The sequence below is a fragment of the Ictalurus furcatus genome, chromosome 7 (assembly GCF_023375685.1).
Source record: "Ictalurus furcatus strain D&B chromosome 7, Billie_1.0, whole genome shotgun sequence".
NCBI lineage: Eukaryota > Metazoa > Chordata > Actinopteri > Siluriformes > Ictaluridae > Ictalurus > Ictalurus furcatus.
In genome coordinates this window covers 14,144,989-14,171,478 of record NC_071261.1, presented here as the reverse complement: position 1 = coordinate 14,171,478, position 26,490 = coordinate 14,144,989, and the positions used below count along the sequence as shown (strand labels likewise).

The window sequence follows — 26,490 nt, the reverse complement described above, 5'->3', positions numbered from 1 at the left end:
ATTTATTTATTTATTTATTACCATTTTATATGCAACATATGCAGCAGCATCATGCCAGAATCCCACTAGCACATTATTCATAAGGAGTCGTGACTCGAGTAAGAGATGACAAACACATTGCACACAACGCAACAGCTTGTCTGATTACTAACAGGTTGGCTGTTCTCAGTGCTTACTACAAAACACACAAAGGTTACTGAGGCATCTGTAGTCACTTGGGGACTGTTTTTCTGAAAACCACAAAATCACAGCAAGTCCATACGGGGAGCCTGCTTGAAGCAAAAAGTGGTGATTTACAGTCAGCCACTAATATATGCAGTGTAGTATCCTATCACCCTCATGAGGCCACTGCAGGAAGTGCAAGCCTTCAGAGACTACAGTACTGGTAATTAAAATGTACAGCTCACTCATTTTGTGGACAACAGAAAAATAAACCCTTACAATTTATAGTGAAGTGAAGAAGAAACAACAACGGTTTTACTTTCATTGTTTATTTGACTCTTGTTAATATTCAGACTGAATACTCATGAGATATTATAACTGAACATGATTGACATGTAGATCAGCCAGATTCAGAGAATGATTAACACAGGACCTGTTCAAAAACAAGCACATGTTCAAGCACTTGCACTCTCTTAAGTACACACAAACAACTCCATACAAGTATGTGCACACAAATAACCCAAACCCCCCACCCCACCCCACCCCACACACACACACACACACACACACACACACACACCTCTGCCCACTGGGCCGAAGTGTAAATAAAGTTTTTAAGGCTTCCTATTAGAAGGATGCACTAATCCACACATACTTCACCTCAGAGAGGCACAGTCAGTGTTCTGCTATTAAAAGTCAGTTAGTTTCAGTAGGGCTTCCCTCCCAGAGAAGCTAGCATTTCTTCTCTCTCTGTTGCTGTAGGCATATCAGGCTTTATACCTTCACGCCTGCGTTGGAGCATCACAGTATGCTGAGGGGAAAATTTCATACAGTTTAACACACATACTGCACATACAAAATATACATACACTCACCGAACACTTTGTTAGGAACGACATTTGCTTCCTGACATGGTGCGTTATAATACTGGAAGTATCGATTAGAAGATGGGTAAATTGTGGGCATGAAGGTATGCACATGGTCAGCAACAATACTCAAATAGGCTGTGGAATTCAAACAATGATTGATTGGTATTAACAGGAGCAAAGTTTGCCAAGAAAAACATTCCCCACACCATTACACCATCTACACCAGCCTGGACTGTTGACACAAGGCAGGTTGGGTGCATATATTCATGCTGTTGGTGCCAAATTCTGACCCTACCATCTGTGCACCTCAGCAGAAATCAAGATTCAACAGACCAGGTTACGTTTTTCCAGTCTTCAACTGTCCAGTTTTGGTGAGTCTGTGCCTGCTGCAGCTCAGAATTCTGTTCTTGGCTGACAGAAGTGGATCCTGACATGATCGTCTGCAGTTGTAGCCCATCTGCCTCAAAGTTCAGCGTGTTGTGCATTCTGAGATGCTTGTTCACCACAGTCGTACAGAGTGGTTATCTGAGTTACCGTAGCCTTTGTCAGCTCGAACCAGTCTGGCCATTCTCCGTCGTCCTCTCTCATCAACAAGGCGTTTCCTTCTGAAGAACTCCAGCTCACTGGGTGTTTTTCTTTATTGCACCATTCTGAATATTCTCTTGAGCAGGGGTGCCCAATACATCGATCGCGATCGACCGGTCGATAGCAAAGGAAGTGCGGGTAGATCGCCATTAAAAAAAAAATAGGTGTTAGAGTTGACGTACAGGGCAGCCAGTCTGAGATCTCGTCTTTTCTCTCACCAAGCGTGCGATCAAACGCGCCAGCACTAAAGGCTAGCTAGCGAAATCATGGGGAGAGGACATTTTTCAGTCTTTTAAAGACTTCATTGACAAAACCCAGCTTCCAGTGTGCAAATTGATATCATTCACCACGGACGGTGCGCCCGCAATGGTTGGCAGCGCAAATGGATTCATTGCCAAGTGCAGGGAAGACGATGCTTTCCCTGACTTCCTTAACTACCATTGCATAATACACCAACAAGTCTTATGCGCAAAAATGCTAAACATGAAAGAGATCATGGATGTGGCAACAAAGATCGCCTGTTCTATACGTGCTAGATCACGTCAAAGACGGCTGTTCCGTGCACATCTGGAGAAGGCAGACTGCGACCACTCTGAGCTCCTGCTACACACTGATGTGAGATGGCTTAGTAGGGGTAAATTCCTGTAGAGATTTCGAGAGCTCTATCCGGAGATAAGGGAGTATCTTTTTGCTGTTAAACATGCAGAATACACTCAATTCAATGATGATCAGAGGCTGCTGGACTTGGAATTTTTAACCGATCCGACCAACATGTTAAATGAGCTTAATTTGGAGCTGCAAGGAAAATACAAAACCTTGGTCAATATGATCAACTCAGTTAATGCCTTTAAACGGAAAATGCAACTTCTGTCCTCAAAGCTGCAGTGGCATGATTTTGGGAACTTCCAAAATCTCGCGTCAGATCTGGAGACGCAGTGGAAGGCTTGTGCGCAATTTAACATTGCACGCTACACGGAGCAGATTGACAGCTGTCGGTCAGAGTTTGACAGACGCTTTCAAGACTTTGCTTTACTGGAGCCAGTCGCTACATTCATGTGCTACCGATTTAAGGACAATGTTGAGGTTGATTCACTCGCATCGAAAATTGCAACGCTGTTTCACCTGAACTCGTCTGAAGTGGAGGATGAGATTTTGAAACTACAGAGTATCATTCAGCTGAAGTCCAGAGCTCATGGACAGTTTTGGAACTTACTCACAGGGGAAAAGTACCCAAACATGAGGAAATGTGCAACTTCCTTGACTGCATTATTTGGCTCTACTTATTTATGTGAGTCAGCCTTTTCCCACATGAAGATTATTAAGTTCAAATACCGTTCCACAATGACTGATCATCATTTGGAGGCCTGCTTGAGGCTGGCTACCAGCAGCTACTGTCCGGACTATGCAACCCTGGCTAATTCTATTCAGTGTAAGGTAATGACCAAAAATGTACTGAATTGTAGTGTGCCATAAGGGCTCATGCAGTTATCCAAGGTACATGAACATTATTGTGTGTGTATATATATTTGAAGTATACTCAGTATATATATAAATAAATATATGTTTCGCATTTTTAGTGTAGGTAGATCTCTTTGACTGGTCCTGTTAAAAGTAGCTTGCAAGTCAAAAATGTGTGGGCACCCCTGCTCTAGAGAATGTTGTGTGTGAAAATCCCAGAAGACCAGCAGATATAGAAATACTCAAACCAGCCCATCGGGCACCAACAATCACGCCACGGTCAAAATCACTAAGATCACATTTTTCCCCTCATTCTGATGGTTGATATGAACATTACCCAAATCTGCTGGCCCACACTGCTGGCACACGATTGGCTGATTAGGTAATTGCATGAATGAGTAGGTGTACAGGTGTTCCTAATAAAGTGCTTAGTGAGTATACATGCATACATACATGCTGGACATGGGTCTAAGACAAAAATATGTAAAAACGTCTCCCTCCTCCACTTCCCAATTCTATGGGGGGTGAATACTTATGCAAGCCACAGTGTACACAGTCCCCTCTGAAACTACTGGAAAGGCAAGGCCAGTTCATTTGATTGTGATATACGCCAAAGACATTTGGGTTTGAGATCTAAAGATGGATATGAGACGAGAGTTTAGGATTTCAGATTTTATTTCCTGGTTATGTGTTAAACAACATAAAATATAAAACCTTTTGTATCAGACCAGCCAATTTTTAGCTGAGCAGATGTATAGGAACAGATAAGTTTGAAATAAATTAAAGTAAGGAACACTTAATATTTGGTTGCATATACCTAGTTTGCAATAACTGTATCAAGCCTGAGACTCACTGACATCACCAAATTGTTGGTTTCTTCTTTTGTGATGCTTTTCCAGGCTTTTACCACAGCCTCTCAGTTGTTGTTTGTTTCTGGGTGTTTCTCCATTCAGTCTCCTCTTCAGGAGGTGAAAAGCTGCCCAATTGGGTCAGGTAATTGACTTGGCCAGTCTAAAACCTTCCACTTTTCACCCCTAATAAAGTCCTCAGTTGAGTTGGCAGTGTGTTTTAGATCAGCCATCCAAGCCATGATACTACCTCCACCATGTTTCACAGATGAGCTTGTATGTTTTGGATCACGAGCAGATCCTTTATTTCTCCACACTTTGGCCTTTCCGTCACTTTGGTAGAAGTTAAATTTGGTTCCAGAAATTTTGTGGCTCATCTCTATATTTCTTTGCAAATTCCTATCTTTCCGATTCTTACTGCTGATGAGTGGTTTGCATCTTGTGGTATGGTCTCTATATCTCTGCTCTCAAAGTCTTCTTCAAAAGCTGGATTGTGATGTCACTAACTGTTGGTTTTGGGTTTTTCTTCACAGATCCCACAATGTTTCCGTCATCAGCTGTTGGCGTTTTCCTTGGCCAACCCATTCAGTGTCTGTTGCTCAGTACACCAGAGGTTTCTTTATTTTTCACAACATTACAAATTGTTGTATTGGCCAGTGTTTGTGCAGTGCCTCTGATTGATTTTCCCTCTTTTCGCAGCATCAAAATGGCTTGCTTTTCTCCCATAGGCAGCTCTCTGATCTTCTTATTGGCTTATTCTTTTTAAAAACAAATAAAGTCTTCACAGGTGAAACTGAAGGCTAAAACCAAGAATAGATGTTCAGAGCTATTTATAGTTTAAGCAATCAATCTAACAGGACACACCTGGGTAACACCTGTCAGTCACATGTTCCTATATTATTGCTCACCTTCAAATTGGGTGGTCTGATACAAGATGTGCTATGTTCTATATCGTTTAACACATCTACGTATAAATACCAGTTTATGCATTCAGAATGTACCTTTCAGATAAATGGACCCATTTAAAAGTTATTGCTAATGCGTTATTGGTCACTAACCTTTTTTTTTATGTGAACCACTTGTCTCTTAGACTAAATGTAATGTGGCCTGTTAGTTAAAATAAGCCTGATACTGCTTTACAATTTTCTGTTATGCTCAACAGTAAATACCTGTGTAGATGGCTCCGATTTCCCCAATGTGTACGTCGATGTAAACAATATATTGTTTGCGATCTGGAGAGCTTTAATTTGTTGGGAAAACTTGTGCTGTGTGGAGTTAAAATACTCACCCAGTATTTCCGGCAATTCTTATACTTCAAGAAGTATGCAGAGCACATGTTTTTATCATAGTTATATGCTTCCAGGCACTTTTGGGAACCATCACTCTCCTACACAGAGACAAAGTAATACACGTTAATTAATACAATCTGTAAAAGAAATATTACATGTCGTGTGTGTTTAACTCTCCTGAGTACAAGCACTTGCTGTGTGTCTCTCCGTCGTTGTGTGAACGTATGAGTGAGCGTGTGTTAGGCAGAGGCTCTCTCCAGTCCTTTCTACAACCATTCTCTACCTGTTTGTGGTCAGTTAGAGAGAAGGTAGCCTTGTAGTACTTGTATTAATGCGAACTCCCTTAACAAATAAATGATTGGATTGTATTCTGCTGTACATTTAGGCAGCTTTGTAAAAGTGACCACCGAATGAATAAAGAGATATACCTAAGCAGTGCAAAGGAAAAAAAGAAGAAATCAAAAAGAAACTAAAGCACAGGAGGCCAAAAATATGCCAGTTATGGAAGTTACTGATATAGGATGAATATGCAAGGGGCTTGTCAGGCAGGAAAGGCATTCATCATACATCTTCAGCAATGAATTAATTATAATTCATTATAATTAGAGGCAAGGCTACAGTCTACATGAGGGCAAGTGTGTAAACTAGAATGGACACAGCATTGTTCTCAGCCATTTGGCAGTCAATCACTAAACGCATGCTCATCTTCTTGTGGATATACACTCACCATCCACTTTAATAGGAACACCTGTACACCTGTTCATTTATGCAGTTATCAAATCAGCCGATCATGTGGCTGCAGCACAAGCTCAAAACCATGCAGATACAGGACAAGAACTTCAGTTCATGTTCACATTAAACAGCAGAACGAGGAAAATGTGTGATATCTGTGACTTTCATCGTGGCATGGTTGGGTACCAGATGGGCACATTCGAGTATTTCATAAACTGTTGATCTCCTGGGATTTTCACACACAACAGTCGCTAGAGTTTACTCAGAATGGTACAAAAAACAAACAAAAAAAAACACTGAGTGAGCGACAGTTCTGTTCGTGGACTGGAACCTGATGTGGTTTTCTGCTGTTGTAGCACATCCACCTCAAGGTTTGATGTGTTCTACATTCTGAAATGCTCTTCTGCTCACCATGGTTGTAAAAAGTGATTATTTGAGTTACTATAGACTTCTTCTCAGCACAGACCAGTCTGGTCATTCTCCTCTGATCTCTCTCATCAGCAAGATGTTTCAGCCTGAAGACCCTCCGATCACAGGATGTTTTTTTTTTTTTTAATCACACCACTCTGTGTAAACGCTAGAGACTGTTGGGTTTGAAAATCCCAGCTCAGCAGTTTCTGAAATACTCAAACCAGCCCATCTGGCACCAACAATCAACAAAAAGAGAGATCACTTTTTTCCTATTCTGATGTTTAATATGAACATGAACTGAAGCTCTTGACCTGTATCTGCATGATTTTGTGCACTGTGCTGCTGCCACATGATTGGCTGACTGTATAACTGCATAAATGTGCAGGTGTACGGGTTCCTATTAAAGTGGACAGTGAGTGTATAGTTATTTTTTATTTTATTTTATTACATATTTCACTAATCTATTAGTTTTTTCTTGCACTGATTGATACGTTACATGTCACAATAAATGACTAAATGACATGCACCTCCATCCCAGAGGTATTAATCTGTGTATCAGACCAGCATGACCACCCGGCACAAAATTTCCCATCGTAGCAATTTTTATCTATAATTAAAATGTATTAGCGCAACTTCTTATTTATAACAGCAGCCTGGAAAGCAGCAAAGCCATATGAGAAGAAGCTACACACGTTGGGAAGAGGAGAGACGGGGGGGGGCAGACAAACAAGAAACAAATAAACAAAGTAAACGAAAGAAAATTACAACACAAAAAACATGCATAACAGCCAAAGAAGAATATATGCTGAATTTCTTCGCAATAATTTTTAATCTCGTTTGGCATTACGTTTATTCTGACATAGAGTGCATTTAAAATTATTGGCTGAAAGTTTGATATGAGAAAAAGAAACATATTACTGTCGGCTACTCATAAACTGACCTCTATGCAGGGGTTGCTGTCTGCATTCCGAACTTTTCCAGCACTCGACTTGGTGCTCATCCTTCAGACGCACCCGTGATCCAAGTGTGCTGAAAGACAAGAGTTGTGGTCAAAGCCAGAACAGCATATTTACGTACAATTCCAGTGTCGTACACAAAGTGTCACTTTAGATCTAAGCTGTGCAAAGCAACATGCTACCGGAGCTGTAGGAGCCGAAACCAGCTGAGACGATTGCACTGCACATTTCTTTTGGGATGCAGAAGACATGACTGATGTAGATGCATTCATTTAGATCAGTTATTGCCATATATACATTTGCAGTGCTGGAAAATTCTGCTGTACAACCAGTTTCTTTAAAAAAGGTTTCAACTCTTAAATTTTTTTCCCCTCACTCTCTCCGTAACCTGTTAAAAAGGTAACTCATACAGGCTTGAAGGTAGCGTGAGTTACACAGGCATAGTATTTTGTGATAAACTGTAAACAATCTTCTACAGTATCAGTGATGAGCAGCAAATCAGACACACCTTCCGGTACATACAAGCAGCTCTACCAGACGTTACACGTTATGTTATTACTAAATAATAACTTTACGTTACGTGAGAAATGTGCTAAATGTCTGTGGAAAATCTACAGTAAGTACAACTTTTAGTTTGACTATTTCCTACATTTTAGAGCAGTTGTGAAGACAAGCATGAACGGACACATTTGTATTTATGCAGTCAGCAAAACTCAACCATAATTTGTCTGCTTCAATATGGCCTTGAGAAGCTTTGCTCGCTTTTGGCATTTTCCTCAGCTTAAAAAAATATTAAAAATCCACCCTGAACCCCATGCATATTAATCTTTATCATGAATACCCAATCTTCAATAGCTCCCATGATTTATTTTGTAATTAAATTTTTTGAGTTGACATTTTTTTGGTATAAAGGTTTTTTTAAACAACATGTTGGTCAGTTTTCAGTTTTGTGATGAGTGATGTATATTTCCCTCCTCAAACAATGAACTGTATAGTCAACAATATGTATTTAGCAAGTGAATATGTCTGTATGTTGATCTATCAAAAGCAAATATTTGTATCTGCAGCATAACTCATTTAAAGCCAAGTATGTTTACTTCTGATGCTGTGCAGAGCCATGTTAATTGGACTTCACTCTTTAAACTGAGAAAGAACTTATAGGTGAGAAGACTACTCCAAGTTGACGAGGAAGAATTTCAAGAGGAGGGCGCGTTTCCTTTGGCTTTTACTGGTTGGAGATTGGGAATTACAAGTTGTGGCCTCGAGTCGAACACCGCATTGAGCCTTTCTTCATTTCTAGGCTGATGCAACAGAGTTTCAGTCCTTTGGTCTGTCCAGCCCTCCCGTCTCTCATCTTTACACTCTGCTTAAACAGATAAGCTTCCAAAACATCACCTTTCATGCTATTACATGGCGCCATCAACACTACCACGCTCTTCATCTCATAAATTGCTAACTATCTGAACCAAGTCTTTCCCACAACTGTGCTGTAATAGCTGCATTGCATTCTGGGACTTTAAGCAGAATGTTCACTTTCTCCACTACTTTTACAGTGGATTTGCCATTAATGACAACACTGAACATCACCAAAAATGGTGAGTGAGAGAGAAAAGAAGCACTTGTGCGTTTTTATTTAGTTTCAAGAGCTAACAGTGAGAGCTGACCATTAGCCCTCGTGTCTGAATTTTTTTTTCCACCATTGTATCTTCACTAGTGATGTCTTCCTGTGACATCAGCACGGCACACAATAGGTAAGTTCTCCTGGAATAATGAAAATACAGCCTCAACCAACAAATCACCAGAATCACATCACATCACACACATTGCTATATCAATATATTTAATGGTGCATTAGGTAAGATTAAGTCACTAAAAGTTAAGTGGGTGAATTCCACATTTGAATGACTTTTTTTATGCCTTAAACTCCACCCCCTTCCCTCCCATGTTCACGAAGCTCCGCCCCCACAATCTAGGTGGCCTGCAGAGTCTGTAAAAGTAGTGTAGTGTCTGTAGATAATAAAATCATATGTTATATGTCAGAAAATGACTGACAGACGGAGACACACAACAGGCACTCCAGACCGGTCTTCAGTTTTCCAAACAGGTTTTCACAGCTTCAACAGCTTACATATCTTCCAGGGTTTGTTTTTGTTTGTTTTTTTTTTGTTTGTTTTTTTGGACATGTAAGAAAGTGAACCTAAAATGCCTATTGCATCTTTAATGTATTTCAGGGTGGAAATTTGCTTTAATGAGCAGGGAAAAATGTACATTTCCCTCGCTGTCTTTAAAAAAACCTCCCACACATGCTGAGAACTTTTCAAACGTGAAAATAAAGCACTCATGAAGTTTAAACATTCAGTCAGTCATGTTCAAACCTAACGGTTATGTCACAGAACAATAACACACGGGCAGAAAGTGAAAGCAGTGGCTCTGTAGTGCTGCTACTCGAGGCGGTGGTTCACTCAATCTGACCTTCAATTAAACAGGTGAAGAACGCTAGGCTAAGCTAAGGCTGTGACACTGAAACAGCATTTAGAATCAACAAAAATCGCACAAAGCCTTGTGTTTGCGGTTTTAAAATGTTAATTGAAGTGGGAAGTTAGTTGGGTTTTATATGCAAAACACTGATTCATTCATTCATTCGTTCATTCATTTTCAGGTAGCCAAGCAACAGTGCCAGAGTCCTAATGTTGTCATTAGCTTTAGCGGCTCTTAGCCTCAGACTCTCAGTTCAGTGTTAACTGTTACACAGTGACCAGTTTAACACGGTTTATTCTCTGTAAGTGGCTCACAGGTGAAACTCGTTGGTTTAAACAAAAAAAACGAAGCGTTTTTAAAATTTGTACTCACCGGTAATTGCACATCAGGCTGTAATAACAGTGTGTACTGACATCTCTGAGGTACAGAGACACCTAGCAGCTTTCCCTCACGTCAGTCTGAACGACATAAGAAACTCAACCAGCTCCAGTCCCGCCCCCTCAGGTGATTGACAGCACAGTCTGACCAATATGCAGTGCAAACTAAAATAAACCGGCAGCTACCCAGTCGACTGACAGGTCTTCCAGCCACTAATTTGGAGCCTCTGGCGGTTTTAACCCACCTATTGTTTTAAATAGAAATCAACTGAAGTCATTTCGATTGACAGAATGGCCGACGAGTCCGAAAATTTTGATTTTCTGAAAGGTACGGCCGGTGACAGTGAAATATGAAAATGACAGGGTTATACACAAATCACAGAGAGCGGGGGGGCGGGGCAACAGAGTAGGCGTGCCCAAACGGTGTTTGGTTGCACCGCAGCGCATAGCCTACACAATGGCTGCTGGAAAGAGGAGAAAGCAAACAATTTTCAGGCCCGCCGCGTCCAGCAAAAAATATGAGAAAAAAATTATTAAAATTCGGAAAATAGGTGAAAGTCAAGGGAAACGCCCTAGAAAGGATGTTAAGGCTCCCACGGTAAGTTTTGCGCAAATTAAGTAAATTGTTATGGTGTTCTTGAATTAAAATATCGGGGTTATTCAAATTATGAGAGTGAGGGTGAGCTAGGGAAAAAAGTTTGCGTTAATCAGCGCCCAGTTTGGGACCTGAGAGAAAAGCAGCGGAAGGTAGAAATTCATAGAAAATTCATATAAATTAAGTTGCTCTGTCTTGTCACGTCGCGTTCACTGCAAATGAATGTCAACAAACGGATGAAATCCCGGAGTTGTAAAAAAGTTGGGGAAAAGTTCTGAATTTTAGTGCAGTTTAAGTTTTTCTCTGAATATAATAACGTCGGTGGTACGGGGTGGCCGTAGCGAACGCACGCGCGTTTAAATATGGTGTAAAAAAAAAAAAAAAAGATTATAAAATGCACGCCGCACTCATGCTGCTCAAGATTTGACACATACATGCACGCGAGACGACGGTAAACACCGTGCTGAATTGCGTTTGCATGTGCCATATCAACGCGTAATGCCGAAATTGGATGAAAATGCGCTATAAGTTTCATTTCACCACGTGATTTAACAAAAGTTGTCGGTTTAAGAGTTGTGCTCGTGTTTACTACTGATCATATCGGAGGAGCCAGGAGATAATACACGGCGTTTCCGTGTGGTTCAGGGGGCTATCCGCGCGAGGAACGTTGCTTGTCAATATCGCAAACAACCAAAATGGAGGGAGAAGTTAAGGGGGACTAATTGGCCGATGCTAAACATTTTCTCCCCCCGTGTCCCTCCAAGTACAAACCCCGTGTTTCAGTCCATAACAAACAGCGTGCTGATTCCTCTTACAAACTCACCTTTGCATTCAGTGGCGCGAGCGTGAACTGAGATTGTATCGATTTGAGCTGATTACTAGCACATCCTATGGGGTGGTCAGTCATCACACCAGAGGTGTCCGTGTGTGTGTGTGTGTGTGTGTGTGTGGTTCGTTTGCAGACCATGCGGTTCTTATCATCAAGTGCATCACATGAAACTTTCTGCATATATAATGTTGCATTTATGGACGCGCTCGATCACCACCACACCATGCACGCTGGATAAGTCCGAGTTTTGATTGCAAACGTTTTTTGGAGTTCTTCTGATGCGTGAATGTGGATGAAGGAGGGGGCTGGGGGTTGCCTGTTCAGACTGGGGCACGCATGTAGTCCGCATGGATCTTTTGATCGGCTTTGTGTGTAGGTGCTCGGCTTGTGTGTGTGTGTGTGCTCCATTTGTTTATTGGGGTTCATGTGGCGCGTGTGGATAGTCGCGGTTTGTTGGAGTGTGCGTGAAGGAGACGCAGCTCCACGTGCGGGATATGCAAATGAAAACCCGACACTTCAACTTGTGGCGTCTCGGCGTGTTTGTGTGTGTCACGTTTCCGCTCGAGAGATGAAACCAAGTGCGTGGCAACGTCCTAAACCGCACAGGCTACTACCGCACTTAGTAGTGTGTGAAAATAGCACGCGATTTCTGGTAACTATGGTAACCTAGGATGGTGTACTATGTAGTGAGATAGTGTGCGGTTTCAGAGGCAGTTAGTGTGCACTCTAGAGCCGCAGATTAACTCATGCTCTTGATCGAAAAGTATTTTATGAAATGATTTCGGATGTTTTGAAAATGCAACATTCTTGTGGCATTCCTGCCTAATTGTATGAGCAATCAAATATTTAAACAGTAAAATAATTTTTTATAGGTATTTTATTGCACTGTTCTGGTTTGTGTCACAAAAGAAAAACATGTAGTTTAATACAGTAATTTAGATATTAATATTGTTTTTGGTGTGGGGTGCAATTCAACTTTTTTTTTGCTTTACTTCACTATAGAATTCAAAAAATGACTAAACTAAATAAGAGAAATGATTTTTGCTGGTTATAACATCTTGCCAGATTCAAAATGCAATTTTATTTTGTTTTGTTGATAGTAGGTGTTGTGTGTACATGTGCTGTTTGATCTGACTTTAAAAGAAGTAATTTAGGAGTTTTGAGGTTTGAAAAATGTATATTTTTTTTGTTTTCAGTACTGTTGCTCAAATCTAAATATTAAAGTTATAATTTTTTTTACAAAAAAGTATTTTGTAAGATGTAAAACCATCTCTTCAAACTGATCAATTATTTCATGAGAAAAAACTCATAGTGTTCACAAACTGTCAGAAATGTTTGCATGTTTTGCTGTTTTATATCTTTTCTTTGAACTAAAATACTTATTTCTGTATTTAGAGTTATTTAAATGATGCTGGGTGGTTATGAATTGTTTATGAATGCTGAACAAATACTTATCTGAATCGATAACTATGTCAAATTTATGATTATGGTTTCTAATTTGATATGTATCTAGTTCTTTCTCTGTACCAAAACATTTTCCTAAGCTATTAGTTAAGTATCTCATGAATAAAGGTTTCCTCAACAATTTGGGTAATAAATTTACTGAATTAATGTCAGAATAATATGTATTTTTATATGTAGTATATATGAAATATAATTATGTAGTATTTACATTAAAAAAATTCTATTTATTAGAGATAATTTCACCTAATGTTCATCACTAGTATATTTCTTTGTTTTTAGTTAATAATTAGCACTCCGATAATACTAACAATTTAGCATGAATAAAAAAATATAATTCTTTATTATTCATGGTTTTTTTTTGGTTAGTTAAATAAAAATTATTAGAAAGGTACATTGACAAATCTACAGTTCAGCTTGCATTGAAATGCAAAATAAAATGTTTATAAGGTGTAATGTCTTCTGAAAAAAGTATTAACTCATGCAATCATACAACCAAAATGTCAGCCTCACCTTTCATGAAAAATGCTGATCATTCAGTCCATAGTTTATGAATTACACTGAAGTGGGATAGAGAAATATTAAACTACATAGTGCCAGTATATGGATAGTTAAGGTTTCTTAGACTTTGATAAAGAAACACACTGCTGTACAATGTTCAATTCTCCCTGAGGGACATACTGATGAACCTTTTAGGGTCCTATATGTAAACTTAGGGTCCTAAATGTAAGAGTCTAGTACGGTTGGGTAGATCGTGAACCTCTCAGTAGTCTGGGTACAATATCACATACATGCAGTGCTGTTTATATACAACTTAATGGATAAAGATGTAAAGAAGAAGTAGAAGTGAGTGATGAAGGGATAAACAGTTCTGCTATGTATTGCTGAGTAGAGATAGTTGGATGAAACAGGGATAGACCCAACAGTGTGTAAGAAAAAATATATATTGATAGCCTCAGTTTGACCAACAGCACCACAGTATTTCCATGTTTCTGAATCATGTTCTTTCATAGAATTTAAGTCAAAATATTTAACTCCTTAAAATGCCAGCTAATTGTTTCATTCTTTGTCTTAAGGCATATTATTCAGTAATTACTATTTATTAACTACAGTGAAACTAATACAAAATATATAGGTAGTTACAAGAGTGAGACAAGTCATTCTGGATGCACTACCAGGTCCTGAGGGTTTAAGGGGTCACTATTTTATTTTTTTTATTTCTGATATTTCCCATTATCCTACTGGATGTTCTATGGGATGATAGTGTATGTACAGTAATAACTACTTGTGAATAAGACTTCGTATTGAATCCTGTAATTAACTGAGTTGTCTAAAGATTGCTTCTTAATCTGGATGTGATGCAAGACACGGATTGATGTACATCAAAAATGTGCAAGCTTGTGCATGGAAATGCGTTTGAAAATTGCAGTCATTCTTACTCCAAGCTGTGAACATATGCATTTTATTTGCTCAGGTCCAATAACAGAGACAATTAATGCAGTTGATCCATAATTGGACAGACTTTTTGCTGCTTTGGCACTGTATGTGAGCACTGTTGAATCTGAGATGAAACAATGGTTATGAAAAGGCTTTAATATCAAGCACATGTAGCCTACATTTATATCAGGTGAACCGTGTAGGAATTACACTGGTTTTTATACATAGTTCTCCCATTTTATAATCCCAGACGTATTTTGGTAATTGACTGATCAGTTATTTCTTGGCCAGTTGTGTGTTACATCACTTCTTTAAGCGCAGCAGAGCTGACAAAAGGTCTAGAGTTGATACAAGATTTCGCATTTGCATCTGGAGTGTGTTACTGTTGTCAGTGCCAGTATAAGAGGCCATCATGACACTGAGAAGCAGAATAGATGAATTAGACAAATTGCCAAGACAAATCACCTTGTTGGTACAGTGTTTGCGCACGACAAAACCCATAAACTCATAGTTGTTCACCACGTCCTCAGAGGATTTACCCCAGGTAACCATTGATACCTTTTATAAATGTACATTAAAAGCCGGTAGAATTCTAACATGGGGCTAAATGAGACAGAGGTAAAATTGTACCAAGAGTCATAGAAAGAGGAAAGTTTGGAGAAAAGGGAACTGCTCACAATATAAAGCATACTACCTCATCTGACATGAAAGATGGTGTTATGACCATGTATGGCGTAGAATGCATTACTTTAACGGAAGGCAAAAGTCCCCAAAACAAGCAGGAACTGAAAGCCTTGCAGAGAATAACCAGGAAAGATACCCAGCGTCTGGTGATGTCTGAGAGTCACAGACTTCAGGAAGTCATCAATCGCAAGGGATTTGCAACCAAGTACTAAGTTACAGTTTTATTAAAAATTGCGTTCATATGTTCATCCACTTTCTTATATTTCTCTTAGATAGAAAGGAGGACTGTGTATTTTTTTTTTTAAACCAACAACTGTGATTGCTGTTTGTCTCACTTGAAATAGATATAAAGGTAGACAAATTCAGGCTGACATTTCGCACTCTGTAGGGAATTTCAGATATGCCTATCACTGTTCATCTTACATTTATTTGTGAGTTGAATGACCATGTTCGCCAATGTTTACTGCATATGTTAGTGTTTACCTGATTGAACACACCTAAATCTGTTCAAAAACAAACCTTTCAGTTGAATTAGGTGTTTTGCACCGCAGCAGAATTAAGAATCATTGCTTTATCAAACAGAAATGCAGGATGTTTGTCCAGTCTCCGATCTGCTTTTTCCTTTCTTCTTGTGGAACCCTACCATCATCCTCTCTCACTTCCTCAGTGCCTGGCCTCTCTGTGGTGTTGAAGATTCAGCCTCTGTCACTCTGTCAGTGATCGGACACATCTCTTGTGTCCTCTGCGTGGCTGGCCCGCGCTAAGTCGCCATGGCCACGGTCACCCCCGACGATGACTGCCCCAACCCGGCAGAGCACGATCGAGTGAGGAAGAGGAGGCCAGAGGGGAAAGGGAGGAAAAACTTCCCCTGTCAGCTTTGTGAGAAGGCCTTCAACAGCGTGGAGAAGCTGAAGGTGCACTCCTACTCGCACACAGGCGAGAGGCCGTACCGCTGCACGCACACCGACTGCACCAAGGCCTTCGTTTCAAAGTACAAACTGCTACGGTAGGTACCACTGGGATCCACACACTCATTCTGACTAACAGATGCTTAAGAACAGAGCACTAACCCTCATATTCTGTTCTCTACTTAGCAATGATTGATTTATGGCCATGCAAATATATCTTGCCTCATATCTTGCACTTAAAATCAACATAAACAATGCTTAGGGAATGCTTAGTGATCCTCCCAATGGAATGTTTGCGACTGGGTTATAATCACTTTTGCTTCATTTTAACAGACAGGTCAGTTGAATCGAGTTAGCTCAATTTTAAAACTAACATAATAAATATTATTGACTTCTATCTACAGTCCCTCCAGGATTTTGTGTTTGCAGAAATTAACACCAAATCAAGCAAGCCCTGCAGTATTCAGAAGAGCTTGCAATTTTTCAAAATTACCGCAGAGTTTCAAGACATGTCATGTGACGTCATCACAACACGAATTCAGCCAAAGCCCTCTTCGATTCACGTGCGTTGAACATGAGTGCAGCTAAAAGGTCTCATTTACCAACAAACATCACAGCGCAAAACTATTTTGTGTAATTGCAATTTCACCAATTCAAGTAGTTTTCCGCAAAAACAACAAAAAATACTCTGCAACTTGCATTGCAAATTTTGAAAAATGCCACAGCAAAATCAGGCATTTTTGGCCGCAACAACCACAAAATAACTCTGCGAAATCCTGTACAGACTGCATCTAACGGCAGTTCTAATTTTTTTTTAAATGTGGGAAATGTTCTGTTATAATGATAATGAGTCTTTATTAGTCACATATACATTTCAGCACAGTGAAATAATTTTTTTCGCATATCCCAGCATGTTAAGAGGTTGGGGTCAGCCATGATAAGGCGCCCTTGGAGCAGAGAGGGTTAAGGACTTTGCTCAAGGGCCCAACAGTGGCAGCTTGGCAGTGCTGGGGCTCGAACTAACAACCTTCCAACCACTGCCCTCATAATATATAATACTTAACACCTGGTCTTTTTTTTTTGCTCTTCTTTTCTTTCAGTATAATAATGCGTGTTAGTTTGTTTCCACAGCCACATGGCCACGCACTCACCTGAGAAGACCCACAAATGTAGCTACTGCGAGAAAATGTTCCACCGCAAAGACCACCTCAAGAACCACCTGCATACACACGACCCCAACAAGGAGGCTTTCAGCTGTGCCGAGTGCGGCAAGAGCTACAACACCAAGCTGGGCTTCCGAAGGCACCAGGCTCTGCACGCGGCACATCGTGGTGACCTCACCTGCCAAGTGTGTCTGCGGCCATATCCCAGCACCACCCTACTGCTTGAGCACCTGCGTGCCCATGCCGGCAAAAGCGCCACGGCTGCAGCCAAGGAGAAGCGGCACCAGTGTGAGCACTGCGAGCGACGTTTCTACACGCGCAAGGACGTGCGGCGCCACCTAGTGGTGCACACGGGCCGCAAGGACTTCCTGTGCCAATACTGCGCACAGCGCTTTGGCCGCAAGGACCACCTGACTCGGCATGTAAAGAAGAGCCATGGCCATGAGCCACTGCGTGTGAAGGCGGAGCCACTGGAGCCCTCAGATCCACACCCCTACCTGTTTGGCCACGCCTCTTACTCTCCTCCGCCGCCGCCACTCCGTCCTGAGCTGGAGAGCTACCTTCTGGAGCTGCAGGCGGAGGAGGTGCCGAAGCTGAGTGCTGCTGCAACGTCCTCTGGAGAGACACCTCCATCTTTGGACTTCCTGTCTCCTTTGTTTAACTTCCTGCCCTATGGTCAAGGGGCAGGGCCAGCCTTGGGGGTTTCCTACAGCCAGGAGGAGGGGCTTCCTGTGATGACGCCTTCTCACGACACTCCCGATCCTCTTGCCTCCATTCACACGCTCACGCATCCACACACTCTTTCACAGACACACACCCTCACCGCAAGTTACACACACTCGCCAAGCCTGAATACAACCACCACCCTGCCTCGCTTTCACCAGGCCTTCCAGTGATCCAAACGTACACAGGCGCACACACTTAGCTACCATAGCACTTACACACACCTACACTTACGTGGCACTTAATTTAAACACACACAAAACACACCAATACAACACTTATTACTTAAGTCAGTGACACTTGTTAAATTATGCGCCTTTGAAAACATATCACTTGCTCATTTAAATCTGCTTTTTAGGAGTTAGCAGTAGAAGATGTTGAGCATCTGACAGCTGTCATTCAAAACAATCTGTCTGGTTTACGAATGTGTATGTGCCTTGGTTTGCAGTGAAGTTTTGCTCTCAGACACCGAGTGCATATAGCTTTCCCATTTAGCACTTTGAATTTCTAGTGATGTTGAAGTTCCATCAAAGCTAAACATTGAAGTTTTTTTTTTAAATCACTTTGTTTGTTGGCTCACAAGCTGATGGGTACTGAAATGCCAGCATCTGAGTGACTATACACAGCCAAAGGCAACCAAACCCCTCAGAGCCAGAGTGTGGATGGCTCATGTTGTTTTGCCTTTATTTTTATTTTTTATTTTTAAACATTTTTTATGGCCGTTTGCCTTCATGCTGCTGCTCGTTTTAAGGGCCTTAAACTTTACCAGTGCAGATCTGCTTCTCTATATAAAGCAATAAAGGGAAACATGGACTGACTTTACGTAAGACTATCATGTGTAGACACAAACAGCTCTTAAACACCCCCTTCATTTCTTTCCCCTGCCGTTTGTCTTCATTTTTTTTTTTCTTTTTTCTTTCATTTCTTTTTTTTTTGCTCCTGGACTTTAGACACCAACACAACCTTCAACCTCATCTGCCAGAATGCTGTCCATTGCACTGATTCTGATTCTCATCAATAATCAAACAAAAAACATTCAGTTGTATGGATCTGTGCTGTCGCATCCGAGGCACACGCAGACGTCTGAATGACATACGCAGTCTGTGAAGAAGCTCCGTTGTGAATAAGATACATTTCTTCAGATAGTTTTACAGAGACTATAGACAGCTCCAGAAGCTGTAAAACACACCTATGGTTGGCACAATCCTTTTTCCCAAAACAACCAGCCAAGCCCCTGTACACGTGTTTTTGTGTGTGTGTGTATGTGTGTGTGTGTGGGCAGGGATGATAGAGCTGTGTGCTGAATGAATGTTGGGGTTTTGTTGAATATACATTGGGAGCTGAAGGTTGTTGGATGCTGGAAAGCCTCCTTGTTGGGCATATTTTTCATAATAGCACTTTCTAAAGAATCTGATACCTTGGATTTGTCATGTTATGAATATGTATTTTATGTTAAACAACCTTTTGCATAAAATGTTTAGATGTCATATATAGCTTTTAGCAGATTGTTAGCATATGTGTGCGTGTGTGTGTGTGTGTGTGTGTATATATATATATATATATATACACACATATATATATATATATATATATATATATATATATATATATATATATATATATTATACACACACACGCAGCATATATATAAAATGCTATTTGTGTGATATTTTTACAGGTACACTTCATACAGTGTTTAATGTGTAAATGTCTCCTGTTTTTGCTTTATTGCACAAAACGTCTGTGTCTCTCACTGAGACTTAATGCGAATGGTTTATTCCACCCCTTCTTCAAAGCACTTCCATTGTTTAAGTTTTCAAAGGGTTTTATATATATATATATATATATATATATATATATATATATATATATATATATCTTCATAAATCTGCAGTTGTAAATAATTCAGTATTGAGAAAAGTGTATAAAACTGGGAAGACCAGAATGCCTCAATATTTTAAGGTGTGAAATGGTGATGTCATTTGATGCTGCTGAGTGGTTTACGGCTTACATAGAGAAGCTGACTGAAATTGATGTTTTCATTGGGAGACACAGACCTTTAGCAATTCTCCTATTCAGTTTCAGTGGTACCATCATGCAGTGTGTGTATGTGTGAGAGTGGAACAGTCTCTCGATTGGATAATGCTGCTAATGGACATGGTATAGCCCATGATGGCGCAACAGAACTTTTTGTTTTTCTCCTTCTTTCAACTCCATGAAATGTTTTAAGAGGGAGTGGACACGTGTCCACGCGTGTCATATTTTGACATGTCAATAAGGTGATGTAGTTCGTCTCAAAGCCGATTAGGAGCTGGATGTTGCCACAGCCGTGCTTTTTCAAGGGAAGGGTCTTTTGTAGAACTGAACTCTGAGTGACCTTTTGAAGGCGAAGAAGAAAGGGAGAAAGAGAGTGCGTTTTGTTCAAGAGACAGCATTCCAGCCATAATGGTATTTTACATGGTGTCCTTATTGTTTTAATCACATTTCTGTAATGCCATCCTGTGATAGTGGCTTTTGCTAATCAATGTATATGTTACCGTAATGTACTTTTACAAACTACTGTTGTATGTGTATATCCCAAGACAGAATGATTCATAATTATCTGTGTGTGTGTGTGTGTGTGTGTGTGTGTGTGTGTGTGTTGAGAACTTGCTGCTGCAGCCTGTGTTTTCTTTTGTCTCCAGATGACATCATCCAAAGAGAAAGTTATTTAGTGGCTGGCTGGATGAGCCAGTTGTGTGCTGTAGAAGGTGAATGGCAATGTGTGAATGTGTGCTTGTTTTGTGTCTGAGAAAGAAAGTGTGTATCTGTGTGCATTCAGACGACCTTTGCTGCTATGTGAGGAGAGGAGAGATTTGGTCCAGTGTTAATACTGTTCACAGTACTGAGAGCTCAATAAACATACCAGAAGGACTCATGTTACAGACTGTTTTTTTTCTGTTCCTGTTTGTGTGTCAATATACAGTCTGCAAAATGTATTAAAGGATAGAAACAAAACTGCAAATTGTATAGCAGGAGATCTGGAATAATTGGTATTGAACAAACTGTAAAAATGGAGTGGGAAAGAAAAACGAATTGTATTAGAAAATATTGGGCAGCTGTAAAATACTTAAAGACTTAAACATTGCATATGTTGCATGAATTTACATGAAATGATTTTGCTATTTGTTTATTAACTGAGTGGTAGCATTATTAAATTTTATTACGTTATAGGCTTTATGTAATTGAAAGAGTTATTGGTAAGTATTCTTTTTATAAAGGTGTATGACATGAAGTTTCTATTCTTGCTTAGTCTGTAAGCACTTAAAGAAGTAAAGAATATTAAGGTTATATAATGTGCATACGTACAGTTTACAGTATAGATAAATCTTTTAAAACTATGGATTATGATTTATGGTATTATTATGATGGGCAAATGCATTTTATTATTATTATTGTTGTTTATTATTATTATTATTGATGAATTAATTCATAATTATTGAGGGAGGCACAGTGGCTTAGTGGCTAGCACGTTTCCCTTGCACCTCTGGGGTTGGGGGTTCAATTTCTTCCTGTGTGCATGGAGTTTGCAAGTTTTCCTCGTGCTTCAGGGGTTTTCAGCAGGTACTCCGGTTTCCTCCCCCAGTCCAAAGACATGCGTTGTAAGCTGAATGGCATTTCCAGTGTGTGAATAGATGTGTGATTGTGCCCTGTGATGGGTTGGCACCCTGACCAGGGTGTCCCCCACCTTGTGCCCCAAGTCCCCTGGGATAGGCTCCCTGTGACCCTGTGTAGGGTAAGCAGTACAGCAAATGGATGGAAAGATTTATTATTATTATTATTATTATTATTATTATTATTATTATTATTATTATACCAGTAGTCCATTCCTATACAGTTCTAACATTTGTGGACAACATAATGAAACGGCACTCAAACATTATAATGTAAATATTTGTTATTATATAGTAATTGTACAGGACTTGCTACATTATATTGTATTCATTAGATGCTTTCTAATGGCTTGGCAATGTAGTGACATTAGTGTGTGCTGAAGGATTTCTGACTGCAGTCTCTCTGTTTTTAAGTGCAGTATGCTCTTTATTGAATTCAGGGAATTCATCTGGACGTTCCAAAATATTCCTCTTTTCCTCACTCACAAGGACTACGAGTATTTTTGGTGTTTTTGGAAATTGTCTTGCTGTAGGCACTTAGTGATGCAGTGCATAGAGTTAATGTGTCCAGAGACAAAATGGTATATGGTGCAAAATGTTGCTGTCCTCTCGTGAAATCACTGAGATGTTGCGATATAGTGACATTCTCTCTAAAAGTGAGTGAGTCTGAGGCTGCTCTGAATGACTAAGCCTTACACAGCATAGTTACCTGTCCAGAATATATACTTTACATCAGTTATTTTCCCCTGGTCATCGCTGAACATGCAGCACACAGCTGATTTTATTGTCTTTTTTTTAAGGTATTAAAAGTTGTTAACTTTGCCTGACCCAATGTCTGTGTTGCATATGAAGCCCTTCATGATATTTCTCACTTTCTTTCCTTACTCATTCCAAAGACTGACTATAAATAAAAGAACAGAAACATCCCATTAATCTGTATTAAATAAATTAAATAAAGCTCAAAAACGTGTGCAGAAAATCCAAAACAACTAAATGATTCAGTAGTCTGTATATCATATTTATTCTTTATTCACCCTAGACGAGTCCTTGGTTTTATGCCATCTGTATTTATTCGAAACGACGTTTTATGGCTTTTATTAACCCCCTGGCTTTGTGATATTTTTAATTAAACATTATAGTATAATGACTATGTAGGCGTATGATGATCTAATTTGGCTCTTTGATTAGACTACACTAGAGTCTAGAGCTGCATTTGCTAGACTGCTCATATCGTTTACTTGGTGTGTGGTCCCAGGGTTTTATATATTTACAAAGTTGCTAATGTTGTTAACTTGAGAGAAAAGATCGTTCCGATGATTGACTGTATAAACGAATGAAATGAACACATGAAATGGACGAACTCGGTATATTTTCTCTTCTAATAGCTGCAGTGATACACAACATGGCAGTCAGAACTGGACTAACAGTGCGTCAGTGAGCGCATATCCTGAAGCGCCCAGTGAACCCGCTGACCCTCTGTCCTGCTTCTGGACGCTGACGTCAATGGGCGGAGACGCTGTCAATCGTTTGCCATATCAGCCAATCTACTCACGCGCTTCTCTCCCGCCGTGTACCTGCTCTTTCTATTGGTCGGATATGAAGGGTCACAGAGGTCGCGCAGTACCCGGATGTGATATATAAGGCTCTGAGCAGGCCGCTGAGCCTCCCTTTTCCTGAGAACAGCGCGCACACACTCTGTTTGTGCTTCCTGGCTCACCGCTGTTCGCGTTTCACTCCTACGAATAAGTCGGTCAGGACTACTCAATTATGGTAAATGTTTTTAATATTTGTTGTCTAATATGTTTTTACGCAACAATATCGAAATTATATGGGGATTTTTTTTATTTATAAATGAGTTTTTCTCCGTGCACGTGCGGCTCGTGTTAGCCGGTTAGCTTGTCTTATTAGAAAACGGCTGTTCTGTTTCGCTTCAGAGTACTGAATAACATTCTACGTTACTGATCCTGATGAATTGGCTCAATGCTTCCACGAATAAAAAAAAATCTGTGTAGATTGAGTGTTGTACTTATTAAAGCGTTATGAACCTTGTGGCTTGTGTATTATGAGTTTGTGGAACTACTCATTTACAGGTAGAAAATAAAACACTGAGTATTTTGACATACGTGTAGGTGTTTCTAGATAAAGCTTAATCACTGTCGCTTTCGCACAGTTTGAGTCCGGATCAGAGCTGATATTTGGTCTGATTAATTTCCAGCTACACATAAACTAACTAAACTATTGTAACTAATGTAAAGCATTTAGTGTGTTGTGTATTGGTATATGTATAAGTTATTTTTTAAATCCACATATCCATGACACTGCAATTAAGGATAACAGCTTGAACAAAAAATCTGGCCTTAACCCAAAATACATTGTATATTGGTTCACTTTCTACATTTTGGTTGATTCAGGGTCACATTGGGCATTTGATGGGAGTTTGGCCGTCTGGCTCGTATGCTCAGACTTGTTTTGGTCTGCTGAGTTTCTTGTATTCTGTCCTGCCTCAATGCATCTCGCCAACACTAAAAGCTACATCTGTGGAAGTGCCTTAAATGTAAAGAACGGCACATCTTTCTGTTGGGGTGGTTGTGTTTACTGCTTTGTTGAAGTGGTAGATTAGACTTTACATCTAGAAAGTACCCTAATGGCGGTTTCTAACTTGCAGGCATTCAAAGACACTGGCAAAGCTCCCGTTGAGCCTGAGGTGGCCATTCACCGCATCCGGATCACCCTCACCAGCCGCAACGTCAAGTCTCTTGAAAAAGGTTGGTAGTTGAAATACGTTTCCTTTTTTTAAGCATCCCATGGCAATGAGGACAACCTCCATTAAAATGATTCTGTGTATGAATTACAAACTATACGCTATTCTGAGCCAACGTCCATGCCTATACTTAGGTTTGGCCTTGTATGTTCCCCCCCTAATATGTAACTGTACCTCTTAGTGTGTGCTGATCTGATCCGTGGTGCTAAGGAGAAGAGCCTTAAGGTGAAAGGACCTGTGCGCATGCCTACCAAGGTAAATAACGCAGGTCCACGAGTACAATTTTAAAGTGATCATGTGTGGCACACTGATCCTGTGGTTATTCAACTTGCATGAATGTTTAAGCTCAGTAGTTAAGATGTTGGATTACTTGACTGGGAGGTGGTGGGTTCAAAATCCCACTGCTGGGCCCTTAACCCATAACTGCTCAGTTGTGTAAATGAGACATGTAAGCTGCTCTGTGAAATAGCGTGAAAGGTTATCTTGTAAAGTTGTCTTGCCATTCTTGACAGGATATGTAAATTTGTTATGTATCTTATAGAGGGATTTCAGTCCAAATAGACTTTTTTTTTTTTTTAAATTAAACTCTCCAACATATTACAGTATGTTGGAATTTGCAGGTATTTAACTAAATGCAAGAATATCAGTTCTATGCTGTAATTTATTTTTTTCTTTCTCCTTTCAGACTCTGCGCATCACCACCCGTAAGACTCCTTGTGGAGAGGGTTCAAAGACCTGGGATAGGTTTCAGATGAGGATCCACAAACGCCTCATTGACCTTCACAGCCCGTCTGAGATTGTCAAGCAGATCACCAGCATCAGCATCGAGCCTGGTGTCGAAGTTGAGGTTACCATTGCAGACGCATAAGCTGCCTTTTGGGTTGCCAATGTGAATAGCACTGAACTATTCATGTGTGTGCAATAAAAGATAATTTGGATAGAACATGCTGTGGTTTTGTCTTGGTGGTCTGATGCAACACTAAGTTCAAGCATAACGTGTCTGATCTTTGGTAGATCCTTTATAAATGAATCCCTGGTTCTTTTTATATCTGACATGTATCTGAAGTTTATTCCAACCAAATTTAAAGGAAATCTGCTCAGATTTCCAGGAGGAGTACAAAAAAGTTTCTGAATAATGCACAAATTCCCAAATTGGCCAACTTTCTGTTGGGTGTAGTCACAAACCAATGGTAAAAATTTGTACAATGATGACATTCATGCTCATGCCAAATTTCATGAGTGTCAAACCAACTGTCTCCTTACCATTATAACTATTGCCCACCATTACATCCATGTTTAAAATATCCACTATTCCTTCACAATTTATAAAACATGTCTGAGTTTATTATAATTACATTTAAACTGAATCTGATTATCATTGTAGAAGGTGTATGAAAGAGTTCAAGTTATATGAGGAAACACACAACTTTCAAAATGGCTGACTTACTGTTGGGTGGAGCTAATGCACACCAATAGGAAATATGTCCTATATCATGTGGTCAGTGTCTCCACCAAAATTTGTAAATATCAGACAAACTTTGTGGCAACCACAACAATAAACTCATTCTGAAATGTTAGGGGGTGCTATGGAGTCAACTGATTAAAGAAATGACCGAAGAATTATAAAATTTGAGCAAAGTGTGATGAGTACACCAACTTTCACTGACTTGTCATGTACTACAAGGGTGTCAAATTTATGTTAAAAAACCTAGGTGGTGCTATGGAGTTCAACAGTCACACTTATGCTAAACTGCAGTATCAGGTGAAAAGTTGTGTTTCCAGCCATTGTAAGCCTCTGAAAATGCTGTGGGAACGTATGAAATCCCCACATTCCAGCCAGCATGGCTGACATCCTGTTGGCTGGAGTCAGATACAAACAAGTGAACGTCGTCGTTCATCATGAGTGCAAGGACCATACCAAATCTTGTGCTCCTCTGAGAAAATTCATCAAATTCCATTCTGTCGTTTGGGGGCGCTATGGAGCTGCTAAACCATGGCCAAACCTATTTACTACATTGTTTGAATTTGTGCCAGGTATGATGCATATGCAGAATTTAATTCATTTTGAGGCATCGCAAATGTGTCAAAAATGAGTGAAATAGCTAAATAGA

General features: G+C 40.0%; 4 protein-coding genes and 1 non-coding gene across 5 annotated transcripts in view; 3 read left to right on the top strand and 2 right to left on the bottom strand.

Annotated features, from left to right (window-relative positions):
- Positions 1-471: 471 nt before the first annotated feature.
- Positions 472-10,278, bottom strand: chchd7 (coiled-coil-helix-coiled-coil-helix domain containing 7). The gene is made up of 4 exons (XM_053628755.1): positions 10,161-10,278; positions 7,295-7,383; positions 5,211-5,309; positions 472-973 (listed from the first exon to the last, which is right to left on the bottom strand). The coding sequence occupies exons 2-4, from the start codon at positions 7,352-7,354 to the stop codon at positions 869-871; spliced, it is 264 nt and encodes an 87-aa protein (XP_053484730.1). The 5' UTR covers positions 7,355-7,383; positions 10,161-10,278; the 3' UTR covers positions 472-868.
- sox17 (SRY-box transcription factor 17) overlaps positions 705-26,490 on the bottom strand; it is a 79,369-nt gene continuing 53,583 nt past the window's right edge. Inside the window, exon 3 of the mRNA XM_053628747.1 lies at positions 705-742. The gene's annotated coding sequence lies outside the window, so the exon portion shown is untranslated. The remainder of the gene's footprint in view (positions 743-26,490) is intronic.
- plag1 (pleiomorphic adenoma gene 1) lies at positions 10,639-19,490 on the top strand. Its single transcript, XM_053628748.1, has 3 exons — positions 10,639-10,763; positions 15,839-16,177; positions 17,211-19,490. Exons 2-3 carry the CDS (start codon positions 15,942-15,944, stop codon positions 18,136-18,138), a joined length of 1,164 nt encoding a protein of 387 aa, XP_053484723.1. The 5' UTR covers positions 10,639-10,763; positions 15,839-15,941; the 3' UTR covers positions 18,139-19,490.
- Positions 23,242-25,322, top strand: rps20 (ribosomal protein S20). The gene is made up of 4 exons (XM_053628754.1): positions 23,242-23,388; positions 24,284-24,383; positions 24,561-24,634; positions 25,065-25,322. The coding sequence occupies exons 1-4, from the start codon at positions 23,386-23,388 to the stop codon at positions 25,245-25,247; spliced, it is 360 nt and encodes a 119-aa protein (XP_053484729.1). The 5' UTR covers positions 23,242-23,385; the 3' UTR covers positions 25,248-25,322.
- On the top strand, positions 24,424-24,496 carry LOC128610840 (small nucleolar RNA U54). Its single transcript, XR_008386444.1, has one exon. It is a non-coding gene; the product is annotated as a small nucleolar RNA U54 (small nucleolar RNA).